The sequence below is a fragment of the Seriola dumerili genome, unplaced genomic scaffold, assembly GCF_002260705.1.
Source record: "Seriola dumerili isolate Sdu_G_001 unplaced genomic scaffold, Sdu_1.0 BDQW01000025.1, whole genome shotgun sequence".
Lineage (NCBI taxonomy): Eukaryota > Metazoa > Chordata > Actinopteri > Carangiformes > Carangidae > Seriola > Seriola dumerili.
The window spans coordinates 13,340,208-13,355,674 of NW_019174280.1; the positions used below are offsets into that span (position 1 = coordinate 13,340,208).

Consider the following 15,467-nt stretch of genomic DNA (forward strand, 5'->3'; position numbering starts at 1 on the left):
TGGTTTAATAACAAACTTTTAGTTTAGCTTGATTGGGTTTCACAATAACCTAAATATGTGCATTTACAATAATAATAATTGCATGAACCTTTTTATTTTAATTTTACTTTCATTGAGCTCATATATGGGGTTGACTAGACTTGGTCATGAATCCAGCCAACTGCGAATGAACCTGCACTTTTGCAGGTTTAGGCTTTGTTGCTATGAAAACAGCTACAGATACATTTGTAGCCAACGCTGAACTGAAAAATCCACACTTGAGTCAAATCCCCAACAATCAGATCAGGTTTGTTCAGTTATTTACAAAGAACAGGAGATGAGACATACTCAGCTCAACAACAACAAACCCATAACATGTAGAGCTGAAACATAACATTAGATTTTTATTAATTCAAGCAAACTGTTACAGTCAACAGTTACATAAGTTACATGGTATACAGTATTGATCTAATCTTATTCTTTTTTTAAACCAGGGTTTCTGTCCCCCCGTCCCTTTGTCCCCCAAACATAGAAACAGCAAATCCATACAAGCGCAGGCAAGTAAGTAGTAACAGCACAATACATTCATCAACTCAACGATACGTTTTGTACGAACAATAAGGCAAGTAGAAGAAAGAACGAACAAACAAACAAACAGAAAAAGATGGCAGACATTTTCTTTGAAATGAGCCAGAACAAGGCATGATGTATCCTCCTCTTTTAGGCCTGAAAAGGCAGTATCACGCAGATTTTATTCTTTTGCTGCTGTAGAACCAAACGAGGTAAGGCTTCTCGTTAGTGGGCAGGTACACGGTAAAGGGGGATCTGAGGGAAAAGCTGCCTTCTGTAGTTTTGAGTGGTTTGTACCTTATCATGGGTACCTTCTCAAAATTTTTCCTCGGCACACTGAATATTAATCAGGGACAATAAGAGAGGCAGGAAATCTGATGTACATCTACAGCATCTAATCACTTCCAGTGTCCATATCTGTGGCAAATAACGTAACGAGCTCATCATACTAAAAACCCATGGCTCAGTGTTTATCTTAGACATTGCCTGATGTCAACATGAGCGTTCGTGGTTCCTTAGAACCTGGACAGACGAAAAAGCTCAATCTCTTGGCATACATTTCCCTGGGGTAAAGGTTAGATGTAAGTGGATGGATATGCACACACGTTGCCAAAGGCGGCCATATGCTTCCCCGTCCTCATTTTCAACCATACAACAATCATCACATGACATACCAACACAATCTTTTGCTTGTTCTTAGTGGTAAAGTCAGTCCTGATAACGAGAGAGAAAACAAAAACGACTCAGCTGGTGTTCATACTGAGTGACCATTCGTGTAGAGGTCACTATCGGCAACTACTGGCCTATTAAAACCGCAAATGTTTCAGCAGAAAAGGGTAAATGAAAGACGATAAAATAAAACAGCATTCATTCGATGCCATGTTCAGCCACCAGGTGGCAAAACTGTGTTGGAGAACTAAAGATAGATGCAACATGCCTCCATTTTTTTCCTTTTTTTTTAATATTGATGTACAGATAAGAAAAACAAAAACAAGTGGTTCTTCAAAAAAGTTATTTTCATGTATAACAATAGTAAACATGGGGGATTCCATTGTAGGAAATCCAGCTGAAACAAGGTTGTGTGGTTGTGCAGAAAAGAATGAATGCAAAGAACTTGGAACACTAGAAAGACGGACGAGGGCGACGTGGAGACTCGTCTGATCACAAACCACAACGAGACAGAGATATGATGAGATAAAAAAGCTTGACAGAGAAAAAGTGGGAAACACTGATGTTCCTCTTCTTTCCGGAATAGAAAGGACTCTTTGATGGCGAGGTGTGGAGTGCAGGCTTTTTTTTTGGGGGGTGGGGGGCACCTGAACATGTTTGTCCTCTCCTGCCACGGCTGCTTTTTTCCATCTCCATCACTCCATCCAGTCTCCTTCGTCAAACTCAGACTCGTCCTCGGAGTCGGAGTACTCCACAGCGATGCGGCGTGACAGGATGGTGGCCACATCATTGCCAACTCGCTCGTGTTTAGCCTCTTGCTCTCGTTGCTCCTCCACTTTTCGCAGCTGTATGCCTGCGCAGGAAAATAGAGACAAAGACTTCAGTTTCTGATGATCTAATATCAAGGCTTACAAAAGTATAATTTAATTGTTCAGAAAAAGTATAACTTGAACATACACAACCTTCTTATCGGCTGAAATTACAAAGTAGGACAGAGAAAATTCACTGATCAAGTTCAATCTCCCAAGTTGTCTGAACATCGGTCCCAAACTCAAACATATTCAATTTACTATCCTACATGTCTCAGAAAATCTGCAAATATTCAGATTTGAGAAGCTGGAACCAGTGAATTTTTTGTGTTTTTGATTTAAAAAAGAAATTTGACAAATAAGTCATTATCAAGAAATTTTGTAAAATAATTTAATGACAATCAACCAACTGATTCTTCAACTACTTGTTTCTGATGTAATTTTATAGATTTGATGTATTTTTTAAATTAATTTTGGCGTCCAAAAGGCACATGCAGAATCAAACAAAATACAAACTTCCTCCTGAACTGCCAGCATGTGCCTCCCATCCACGACTCTTCTGGCTTGGGAAGGTTTCAAACATTTCTGGTAAAACATCACCCACCTTTTCTGATAGCCTCCAACAGGACACTGCGTGCATCGCTGATGGGCGGCAGATTGGCTGGATGGTGCCTCTTGGTCCCCACATCGTGGATGGCGTGGGGTGGCGGCGAGGCCATGGCTCCTGCTGAGGGGAAGGCCGGCACAGGTGGCGGGCCTGATGGACACGGTGAGGAGCTCCGCGCTCCGGGGAGGGGCAGAGGGGGAGGCGGCGGGGGAGGAGGCAGGATGGTGCCATCTGACTGGGTCCCAGAGCCCATGGGTGGGCCCTTGTCCAGGACCTGCTGGAGACGGGCCGGGGAGGAGGAGTGGAGGGGAGGCGCCACGGGCGGAGGGGCCGGGTGGAGCACCCCTGGGGCGATCTGGAGAGGAGCAGGGGGCGGCGGGATGGCTGGGGGCTGCTGCTGGACTGGCAGGGGAGGAATTGGAGGAGGAGGGGTACCCCGCAGGCCTGTGGAGGGCAAGGGAGGAGGTGGAGGGGGAAGAGGGGGAGGCGGAGGAGGAGGAGTGTTGGAGTTGAGGCCTGCTGTCCGGGCTGGAGACTGGGGTCTGCTGTCGGAAAAACCCGAACTGGAGCTGGAGGGAAGAAGAGGGAGAGAGAGAGAGAAAGAAAGATGATGATGGGGAAATAGAGCTGAAAAGTTAGTCAGACAAAAAGTTAAAATAAATGAAAAGTGTGACGTTACACATTTCCTTGTTATACAGACCAATGCTGACTCTTTATTTCCACTGCTTCTACGAGGATTATCAATGGCTGAGGGTACTTTCATTTTGCCGGGGATGCAGCTTTAGCCTCAGTATGATATCACGTCTGAAGTGTAATGACTAAAGGGGGGCAGGGCTCAGTGGACTGTCAACTCACGAGTATTATTCAAGGAGTGCAAATGAAGATCAAGATGATTTTCTTCAGTTTTGCTCAACAACATCAAAAATGAAGTGCTCCATTAGTTCATAAGACAAATAGTTTCTTTTCAATTAAAAATGTGCAGCGGTGCATCAGACTCGGCCGCTGCGCAACATGTTCACACAGGCTGAGACTGGTGGAAGTCATAATCATACACACAGTGGCTTTTTCAAATTGCAGTGTTGCCAGAGAGGTTTAGAAGTTTGGCTGGAGTGATGATGGCGCCGTAGGGGGTCCTTAACTCTTCCACCTGTCCTTGTAATATACAGGAAATCCTAGTATGACAAAGAATGTCTGCCTGAAAAGATGCTGCATATCAGGGGGAAGTATTGAAGTCCCAGAGCAGCTAACTCATACATTAAACAGAGTATTGGCCGTTCACTGATGCTGAAGCTGTGTGGGTGTATCAAGCCCCTAACCAGGACACTGCAACACAAAGGCCGACACAATTTTCTTCCTACAGAGAAAATTGCTGCCGACAAAAAGCGCAACGAGAGAGAGAAGAGTGTGGAAAATAATGTGTTGAGTATTTCCTCCGAGCACGCTCGAGGCTGTGTCTGTATCAATATCTACACAATGTGCTACATTAAATGTGGAGAAGATTTGAGAGGTGGTAAAGTGAGAAAATTAGATGTGGAACATGGTGATAGTGAGTTATAAAAGGAAGAGAGACACCAGCATGAAAAGGTCAGAAAAGGATTGAAAAGTAAATGTAAAGAAGAAGAAGAACGGGGGACAGGCAAAGACGGGGATGGACAGGATTTTGAGAGTAAGAAGAGACGAGAGCTGCAAGGACTTCTGAAAAAAAAATCAATGATATTCCTCTAGTGCTGCAGCCACAGCCTTAATCATTCCCTCTGATCTCTCCATCCCTTCAAACAGTGACATGCAGCAAAAGTGTGAAGCAGAAAAACAACCTATAATACGCTCAGTGGCCTTAACACTTTATTGATCCTGCCCTTCTTGGAGCCTTTTCTTTTTTCTCCATCTATCCATCCATCCATCTATCATTCTATTCCTCCCTCCTCCGCTGTGTTTCTCTGTTAAGCTCTAACAGAGCGAAAAAGCTTCATCTTCTTAAACAAAATAAACACTCACAAAAAAGAAACATATGGCCAATCGATCCATAAGAGGAAAAAAAACAAGACATGAATGAAACAAAGAGGATTGCAGTTTTGTGTGTGCGCTCGTGAATCAGAGACAAGGTGAAAGAGTATTTACAAATGACTCTTGACACTTGAATCTGCTTGGAACTCTTTTATCTCAGAGCGACTTTCTGTAGAACACCCATCGCTATTACAACTTTTTAGTTTTTCTTTGCAAAACCATAAAGTAATAACTAAGGTTTCTGAGGGGACATGAAACTGAGGTTATGTGTGTGAATGTGTGTGTGTGGTTTCCTGTCCCACCTGATCACAGAGGGTGGCTTGATCTCTCCCAGTGGGTGCATGGGAGGAGGTGGCGGTGGAGGGTCGTGGGGCCGCGAATACATTCTGTCCCCGGTACGGTTCAGCAGCTCGTTCATCTGGCTGTAGGGCAGCGCCGCCAGCGAGAAATGCCCGTCCAAATGCTCCATGTACAAGGGAGCCCTGAGCAGAGAGTTACGTTTTCATTTTCTCACTTGTCCTTGACTCGTCTTATGTTTTTATTCTTCTGGTTTTTCTGGGTTGAATGATTGTTTTTATGCTGGTGCACGAATCCTCCTTTTCTCTCGTAAGGTAAACATGAGCAAAATAAATAATCTAAACAAAATATCAGACATTGTGGTGAAGAATAGAGCCCACGGTTCCCAATTGTTTCAGCTTATTGTTGCATGTAAAAGAAGTTGAGCCCACCATCCATCACTTGTACACGCTTTATTTTAGCCTTCATCAAAAACTACTTCATTTTTAATTGCTCACACCAGCTGGGTTTGATCTGGTGCTTTGTATATTTTTATTTTTTTTTAACCTAAGAATAAATGCAAATGTGCCATAGCTACAAAAAAAAAAAAAACAACTTTTTTTGCTATGGCAGTGCTGCTCTGCGCATTTGTCCATCATGCAAACCTTAGCATGCATTCAAGAAATCCATCCTCATCTACGCTTGGAGAAAGGATTTTGTGACAGCTGTTCATGGCACTGACAAACCCAAGAAAACCACCAATTTGCATAAAATCTTTTCTTATTCATCACATTGACTGGCAGGGAAATTACTGAATATGAGTGGCATTGGAGCTTTGAGGCACAATAAATGCAATCACAACTGCGAGGGGGACCTTAATCATTGCTGTTGTAGCTGCGTTTTCCTCGGTGCCAGTGGAGTGTAAATTGCAAGAACCCGTTCTCGGTGGAGTGGGCACAATTTATTTTTGTCGATGGAGGGATGACATCCTGCTGACAAATCAATGTTTACCCAATCAGCACTGTTGAAGCTCATTGAGATTTTAAATTAGATGTTCTACGGTTTCCAAGAAGTATGCGCATGTGAGTTTCACACCTGTAACACACCTAAAGAATTTTAGCATGGTAACACTCATTTCCGACTATGAGATGTGTGATGAATACCGAACCTCCACCTTCACATACCGGTTGTTGTGGTAACCCGCAGATCCGTTGGCCTCTCTGTGTTTGTCTTCAGGTATGTCCTGGGCCAGCTCTGCACCCAGTGCCAGTTTCTGCCACTCCTTTTTACGGTCGTGAGGCGCCCGCGGTACCTTCTCCGGCTCCTGTGGACGGTCTATCGCCTTCAGCTTCGCCAGAGGAGGGTGATGAGGTGGCAGAATGAGACGACGGTGATGATGGTGCGGGACGAGAGGGTTAGAGGGAAGAGGCGGAAGACGGTGAGAGTCAAACGGAGGACGAGCCCACAAGAGATAGTTTGGGGGATGGAGAGAGAGAACATAGTGAAGGGAGAGAGGAGGAGGAGGAGAGAGAAGGTAAGATTAGCTGCTGTTAAATACATTTCATGTCATCCTATATGAAAAAAACATACAGTGACTGCCTGTTACACTACAACAACAGGAAAAGGTGAGTCAGATTTAAAAGTAAAATGAGAAACACGAGTAAAAGAAACTGACTATTTCAAGTAGAACACCAAACATATAATCCAATCCAAATTTTAAACATGGGTCTCAGTTGCCCCCTCTGGCTGTTTTCTGTTACTAAATACTGCTACATCCACATAAATACCCATATACCAAAGCCTTCCTCTTAAACAACTCACTTTCATTTGGCAGCTATAATCAAATCGCCTGAGAGATGTCTATCCATCTTAAACTAGGGGATGTGGACTTGACAGTGTAGTGAACTAGCTCTCTGAAGACACAACAGTTTTTTTTTTTTTTTAAGGAGAAGCATTTCACAGAAAAGAAAATATGTCATACAAGCTTGGGAACAGGGAGTGCTCAGTGACTGATCAAATCATCGTAGTGCATGTAACTTTATCGAAAGCATGGAACTTTGGAAAAGTAGCACAAGCAATAAAGTGACAATTTGAAAACATTTTTTATATATTGCAACAACGATAATCTCATGTCCATCATCAAACAGCACTCCCTGCCTCCCAGACTTCAGCATGACTGACTTTCAACACACACTTTACAGGGTTGCAAAGAAACTGAGCAGCAAGCTGCTGTAGCAGAAATCACACACAGTGTTTTGAAATAATCGCTGTATTTTCACATACCTGCCCTGGAAGGTCTAAGTACCTATAGACCTGATCATACATGCGGGGGTCCTGCAACTACAAGAACAAAAACAAAAACCACAAGAGAAGCACCAGGGGTGAGGGGAGGGGGGTTCAAAAAAATCAACACGGCACAGGATTGAGCGTAACACCGCTGCACACAGTCAACAGGGACAAAAACAGAGTGGGCGGTGAGAGCAAGTGGGACAAAAGGGAAAGAGGGGAAAAGAAAAGTGCTGTTAAACAGAAAATGACAACGTGCACAGCCCCGGGGACGTCACAATGCAGGTGGGACACAGCGGTGCACATGGTCTAGTGCACACACACACACACACACACACACACACACACACACACACACACTGGCAACCGCGCAAAAAGAAAGGAGACTCAGGTAGAAAGGGAGAGATCTCACTGGAATGGGAGGACAAACTACAAAGGTGTGTTTCTACATGTGGGAAAGACTTTCAAACCTACAACGACAACAACGCACGCTGAAGAATGAAATGCAAAACAAACACACAACATGCAAGAGTTAACCCAAAATAACACATGGCAGATTGTGGCACAAGGAAGACACTAAAATGAATTAGGGGCATTTCACAGTGTAACTAAATACTGATATGCATGAAAAGGCCTTCTCAGTCAGTTGAGTTATCCTGAACCACCTTATGCATTCATATTAGTAAATGATTTGCAATCCTGGCATAAACAGTTCATTTGAAAACACATTGTCTACCTGTATTAGTACATATTTTAAGGATAAGGATGGAGATGGTGTTATTCTATGTTTTTCTTTATGTCCACAAATCCATGACAAGACTAACAACAGCAATGCATCAACAATACTCTGACTTCCCTGGCCTGCCTGCGGCACTCGGCTTCAAGCCCACTGCTTCATACTGAAGATGTGAATCCTCAAAAACAGGTCACAAATTTATGGTTTCATTTTTTTGTAAAGGTCATAAACATTTCCTAAACCAGCTGGGTATTGTAGATTTCTAAAACTGGAGTAAATAGTGCACTTGTCAGTGTCCATGTTCGTGATAATGAATAACCATGTCACCCAGTGCAACAGTGTGGCTAGTTTATGTGTTTTTAATAGTTTTTGTGAGAGCTCTGGCACACAGAGGAATAAGCCATGTCAGGCTTTGGCTACAGACTCAATACTTTTCAATGAATTCATTGCTGGTTTTGGTCTTTTCATGTGATTTGTTAATATGAAGCAAAATATATAACATTGCCAGACATATCCTTTAAGGGTAGGTTATTAGCTTAGAAAGGAAAGACTTGTGGTTATTAATAAGTCAGGTATGAAGCAAACTGTGGTACACTGGATGAAATAAAACTTATTCTACAAAAAAAACAAACACACAACATTTTCCCCTGTTGACTTCCTAGCTTCTGAGGAATCAAACAATTATTGCAATTCTATTTCTGGTTGCAGAAACACCACTAGAGGTTGTGTACTTGTGTGAGTGCGTATTTGTCGTGTATCGTTTCCCCCAGAAAAGTTTCTAGGCGAGGTAAAGAAAAGGCCTCTGAAATGTAATTTCAGTGCCTGCGACACCGGTACGCTCCATTAAAACCAATACTAATCGATCTCTTTTATGTACCATAGATCCTCCAGGGTGGCCTACCCTGCTTATACCACACTGCGTGCGTGCGTGCGTGTGTGTGTGTGTGTGTGTGTGTGTGTATGTGTGTGTGTGTGTGCGCCACATGCTGGTCTTCAAATGAAACATGCTGGCTGATTCAACACAACATGGGATGTGGACAGCATCTGGTCGGGTTTGACTAAATGATGTTGATTTTCGCCCGTCCACTGCGGTGGCGGGGCGGCTGAAAGCGAGCGTGGGAATAAATCCTAATGGTAATGCACATTGATTAGGTTCTGATTCATCATGGCCCATTACCCCTGATGAGGCATTGGCTGAGGGGAAGCCTCTGCACTCTCTCACACACACACACACACACACACACTCAGATAAATGACCTTCTCCCACACATTCATATATCTGAACTGACAAACGTGAGACAGCGCTGTGTCCTAACAACACTGTATGCTGTGGCAGAAGGAGTTGCATCAGAAGATCAGATATTTTAACTTATTATTTTCCAAACTGTGCTGAGCCTCAGCTGCATGTCTGCCATATAATTTGGAAGATTAGTTTTACTCTGACTAACCTCTGACTTCCTGACAGGTTTGCAGGCACCGTCTCTTGGCAGTTATTTAAACAGGTATTAAAGAACACCATCAGCAAAAAAAAAACAAAAAAAAAAACAAGTGAACATACTACAATACTACTCAGAGGTTTATAGACTATTATTATGGGATTTTGGCTTTATTGATAGTACAATTAGGAGTGGCAGGAAGGACAGGTGGCAGACAGATAAAACACAGGTAAAGCATCCAGATTCATAAGGCCATCAAACTACCATCTGTCCAACAGAGCTTCACAGCACTGTGAAGGTGAAAACAGTCTTTGTTGATGGAAAAAAGCAAAAAGTAAACAAGGGAGGGAGGTAAACTGTGTTTGTTTATGAGAGAAAATGAGAAACAGTGCATCTCTGTGTTTGTGCGTGTTTGTCACAGCTGTTATAAATGTGTCTAATTTCAGAGGTTGCGTGTGCCTGTGCTGGGTGGTCATCCTTCATCTGAATGAACTGGTCCTGGCAGAGGAAGTGTCGCTGTGAGTGTGTCTAATACAGCAGTAACAGATTTATGTTATATACAGAATGCATTCGCATGTGATGGTCTGTGCCCATATTCATATACACAACCGTGAACCGTGTATGTGCAGTTTGTGTGTTCTCATGTGTGTGTCTGCATTTCGAGTGCATGTTCAATGTGACAGACTCAGCAGAACTGCATCTCTGTTACCCAGTAAATAACCCCCACAGGGAGGCCCGCAGAGGCGCACGGCCACTGTACCCCCCTGCTGCTGACAATAAGACAAACCACCCCCCCCACACACCACAATACACACACACACACACACACACAATACACACACTACTGCTGTCACTGTTCTATTGGATTTGTTCTGTACTTGCACTGTATTTATCTGGAGCTACAGACTTTTCCAATGACACTAATAAAGTAATCATTAGACAATTAAAAAATACAAATGTTGCATGAGCAGAGGCAAATGTAGCTATTATGATTTGTTATCTGCAACAACAATCCACTCGAAGATATCTCTGCTCAAACGTGTGTCAGAGAGTTAGTTTTGACCACTAAACCAGAGCCAACGAGACAAACAGGGCGTCTGAAGAAGAGTCTCACTCCACAGCAAGGTGCAGTTATCTCAAAACAACTATTAGCTGGACAAAATGTGACGGATGTGAGTTGTCTTGTTGTTAGTGCAGTGTCTACTCCATGGCTGTGTCCCAAATTTCTCATTTTCATAGTAATCCAGTTCTTCCTCATAGACATTAAGACATGCAGACTGGTGTGGCTGAAACACACCATGACTGAGTTTATTATGATTTTTTTTTATAAATATGCAGCTTTGCCTCAGGCTGAGCAATTAAAAAAAAAACAAAAAAAAACTCCATGGACTGAAGCATCGACTTAGACTTAGCATCGACCATCTGCAGTGTGTTAAAGCCACAACTCTCTGTATACATGGTACTCTTCAGCATTTTTGGAGAACTTGAAAAGATTACTCTGACTTTGAGAGTGAACCAGTTTACCTTGTGTTTGAATTCCGTGCATGGTGAGGCCACTGAGTACATTTAAAACTCAGTAGCGAAGACCTAATCAGACGTCTAGTCAGAAGTCTAAGGCTAGGATAAAATGAAATTTAGAGGGGTGTCAAATTGATTTCCCCCTTTTTTTTGGGAAGATTTCTTTCTCTGACAGAGGTTTACTAGGAGTCCTGGACTCTTACCCCTAAAGTAGACCTGGGATGCAGCCAGGACAGGTAAATACTGGAGGGTTGTTAGTAACGGGTTGGAGATGGGAAGCTCACTTATCCAGAGCAAACCAAGAGGGAGGAGGAAGAGGAGGGAGGGAGGGCTGCAGGCTGCCACGTTGGGAGCAGATGCTCTCGTGGATGGCAGGGAGGAGGGGTGGGGTGGGGTGGGACGGGGTCTTACCTCTGGGGGACTGAGGAGGGGAGGAGGGGTTTCAGAGAGGACTCTTATAGGGCCCTTGGGACACACAAGATAAGGCATTTCCAGCTGCACAGAGTTAGACAGAGTTAGACCAGGATCCAGAAAAGAGAATGTAAAGAAAATGTTGAGAGGAACAAAGTCAGAGGAAGAGAGACATATTTCTTCTACCATGACACATTGTACAGCACTAGCACTGACCTATTTACCACTGAGACACAAGAAAATATCACACATATGTTCTGTTGTCTTTGCGTGGATAAAAATAGGTGACATTACCACTTTCTTTGTTTTAATTGACATAAAAACTGTATCCAAGCTGTAACTTGTAAACGTATACATGAGTTCGCGTATATAGGTAGTGAAAAAGAGGAGTAGTATTATCATATATTACTGTAAATGCACTGTCTGCAATGGCTGGATATGGCTTCGTCACGCTTGATCTGAATCAGTCCAAAGCGTTAGCTAGCTGAATGCCATTTCCAAACGACGAGCACAGTAGTTCACTTTCATGAGCTGCTCTTGCACCTGCAATGATTCGCTCGCGACAAGCCACGAGGAGGTCGGATAATGTTGGCACACAGCTTGAGAAATCCCTCTCCTGAGGTGTGCACATGCAGCACCCCGTCCACTTTCTTAGCTTCTTAAACTGTCTGACACGCTGCACCATCTAAATGTGATTCGACAGCAATCAGGTTTTGAAGTCATCACTTTTTCATGCATGTCTCTCGGAGAAAAGCAACTGAATGATGCAGGCCCTTTGGCATGTGTAACAATAACTGCAAAGACAAGGTAGTGTCCTTCCATTGTGTCCATGCACAATTCAGATTGTCTAGCTCAAAATCTCTGTGCCTTGTTGTGCAGCTGGCGAAGTTTGTGTTTACAAGAGTAATAAGTAGGAGAAGTTGATTTGTGAATACCTTTCTTTGCTGACATCCAAATTGCTGCTTTAATAATTAGATGTTTCTCGGTCCCACGTGTGTAAAAAGGTGTTGTTTAAGTGAAAAAATCTGCTGTTTAAGTCACAGTCATTAAAGCTGTCTGAAACGTGCTGTGTGATGTGGACTAGGCTGAAATACTTAACATGCATATTCAGTTGCTGGATGATAATGATTTTTGTAAACAATATGTACTCAGTGCAATATTCTGCCAAAACATCAATTTGAAATGTCGGCATTTAACATGAAATCAATTTCTCAATTTAATTGCATTATGCTGAAATGTCTGAACAATAAAGAATCTGCACATTCAGCTCTAACACTCTGTCTGCCATAGTCTGGATAAAAGTCATTCTTTTTTTTTTCTTCTGTCTACTGTAGTTCACAGATCCCTTTCGATCTCCCACTTCAAATATCCCCCAGAGGTGAACTGTTCCCAGCCTCACACAAACGGCTCAGTGTGTCTGTGTTGACAGCGGAGCAGCCTCGGATGTGTGCAGCTGCTGTGGCCCGTAGCAGGGCACCGTTCAGGGTGTCGGCCTCGCTCCATCTCTGCGTCTCACCGCTCCAAGCCTGCTGTCTCACTCTCTCGAATGGACTGGAGTGGTTGCCAGGGCAACCGCAGCAAGTGGGGTAAAAAGGATTGAGTGACTTTTGTGGGGAGGGGAATTTAATGTAAATTTGTATCAGAAAGCTGTTAAATGATGGAGACGTGACGCTCGTTGCTTACTGCTACCACATGTACGTTTGCAGTGAGGATGCAGGGAGACGTCTTCTTGGTATTTCATGGTATTTACAGCAGCTTTTGGCTCTAGTAGAAAAAAAAAACACAACCTACACAAGCTTTTAGTGATGAACTGAAAAGCTTTAGATGTGAAAAAGACCTCCGTCAGGTCAGACCTAAAACTGGCTTTTTTGTGATGCATCCAACCCTAGAAACTTTCATAAGAACAAGCTGAATGACATCTGGTACGACATATATGGCAGAAATGGATACTGTATATTAATTTTTTCAAAGCTGTGGTGAAAATAGCTGCACAAACGAGTCTGTAACGACACTCATGACCATCATGTGTGGCTTAATTCGACAGTCTGAAGAGTCTTTCACAGTTATGTGATCAAAAAGGGCTTTATAGCAAAAATCTTAATAACTAAAAAGTTTCAAAGTTCTCTTGTTATGTTTAATTTTCATGCTCAGCAGATACATACAGCACAAAGATATTTTGCCTTTCTTAATTTTAAGCACTCACAAGAAGATTATGTGTGTATCCCATGAGCGTTACAAAAAAACACAAACAAGAGGCTTTTTGTTGTAATTAACTCCTTGTAAACAAAAAATCAGATTTTACTGACCCAAACAAACAACTTGGGCTGTTCTCCTTCATTATTTAGTTGATTTAAGCTCCTGTAATCTTATGACACTTTAACGTATGGTAATGTCGTACGTCAATGAATCAAGTTGTTTCATTAGCATGCATTAGCATGAGGACTAGCACCGATACTTTTTAGCCAAAGCAAATTCGAAAACATTTATTCCTGATTTAGTATATTAAGTAAGAAAAAAACAGGCTGAAATTTAATTGTCAGTGTTACCCATTAAGATGCTTGTGAGTGCTATAATGAGATGGGAATAGGAGAGGAAGAGCCATAGGGGATTCTCCACAGGGGAGCCAAATGCTAAAGACAAACATTGATGTAGTGTCGACTCAAACATTGATCTCATAGAGATGTTTTGTTTCTCTCTTCCCACTATCTTGCCAACTTTCTCTTCTGTCTTCTTTTTCTCATGTGTCCCTGGGACTTTTCTCTAATTTGCTCTGTCTCTCCCTGACTGGCTCAGCACATAGTCTACTGCTAATCCAGTGAGGCTGAGGCTAACACAGGAGCTAATCAGATTAGGACACTGCGGGTTTCTTTTCCCCTCTCCCTCTATCCTGTGCTGCTCTTCATTTATCACCGGCTGCTAATCTGTGTGTGTGCCTGTTTGTAATGTAGTGTAACTAACTATCAGTGACATGACTCATTGAGAAAATGTGTGCTGGTCGAATAAGATGAAGCAGAGGATAAAGTGCCAGCATTCAAGCAGCTTCTCTGCTGTTACTTTCAACCACGTCTTTCAATTTCCACACACTGATTCCACATTTTTACTCTGCCATGGATGAAAGCCTTTTTTTCTTCTCATACTAGGCTTTTATACTGAGAGGAACATTTTTACTTTTTCATACAACTTTGCATCGAGACTTTGAATCCCTAACCCTCCATTAGAATATACACTACCGGTCAAAGGTGTTAGAACAATCCCATTTCTCTAGTTTTTATTGAAATTTCAGCAGTTCAGCTGTTCAGAAGATAGGTCACCAAAAACTGTTTCAGGGATAAAGAAACTGGTTAGTTTTCCTGCTGCAGTGGAAGTAAATGGAGCCTTGAAAGCTAATGCAACAGTTGGCCCAAGAACAGTGAGAAACTCATCTATTGGAAGTAAGATGAGTTGGTCATGGGACTCATCTTAAAATCCAAAACATTAGAGGAAAGCAGAATAGACTTCATATGATGGAAGAGCAGCACAGTCTCCATTCAACTTCTGCAGGAGTGTTTGCACAAACTTTCTGAACAATATTTCATTTCTATTGGAGAAAGAACGTCATAAGTTTGTTCGGCTGCTGGACGAATCAAGTCCAGTTGTTTAGTTGTTCTACGCTTTCATATCAGAAACACAGAGACATTGGATTATGTAAATTTAAAAAACAGCTAGATAAATGGAGGTGTACTAAGACTTGGAAGGAAATGAAGAAAATGTCAAGGTTACTTGAGGATCTATTTTAGAGTAAATCTCTGAAAAACCGTTGGACAGGAGGTATTGTACATCTAACTACTTGTACTGTTCAAAGTGTGTAAATTATACCTCTCTATCATATCTGTTCCTTCAATGCCCTGAGCTAAAATATTTGATTTGCGGTCATTCCTCTGTGGTGTAAGAAACTTTGACCTGAACTCTTGGACTGTGCCTCCCTGTGCATCGGCTGAATTCAATTGCTCCTGCTACTCACTGGAAGGCATCCAAAACTCTTTTCCTGGTCCAGTGGATTCAAGGGGTGATGTATTTAGAAAAACTTTTAGAGTCAGCTACACAAAGCTTCAGTTCTCTCCAGATAAGAGCTGATGTATATTTATTGAACACACAGGAACTTCTATCTGAAGTGTCATTACTTTTCT

General features: G+C 42.5%; 1 protein-coding gene across 3 annotated transcripts in view; it reads right to left on the minus strand.

Annotated features, from left to right (window-relative positions):
• Positions 1 to 433: 433 nt before the first annotated feature.
• wasf1 (WAS protein family member 1) overlaps positions 434 to 15,467 on the minus strand; it is a 56,516-nt gene continuing 41,482 nt past the window's right edge. For 2 of the 3 annotated variants that reach the window (XM_022768944.1, XM_022768936.1), the window contains 5 exons: positions 7,198 to 7,254; positions 6,099 to 6,262; positions 4,941 to 5,120; positions 2,632 to 3,203; positions 434 to 2,071 (listed from right to left, as the gene is read on the minus strand). In XM_022768944.1, coding sequence (XP_022624665.1) covers positions 1,914 to 2,071; positions 2,632 to 3,203; positions 4,941 to 5,120; positions 6,099 to 6,262; positions 7,198 to 7,254 — 1,131 coding nt within the window. In that variant the 3' untranslated portion in view covers positions 434 to 1,913. The remainder of the gene's footprint in view (positions 2,072 to 2,631; positions 3,204 to 4,940; positions 5,121 to 6,098; positions 6,263 to 7,197; positions 7,255 to 15,467) is intronic. The other variant, XM_022768953.1, reaches the window with a different exon arrangement.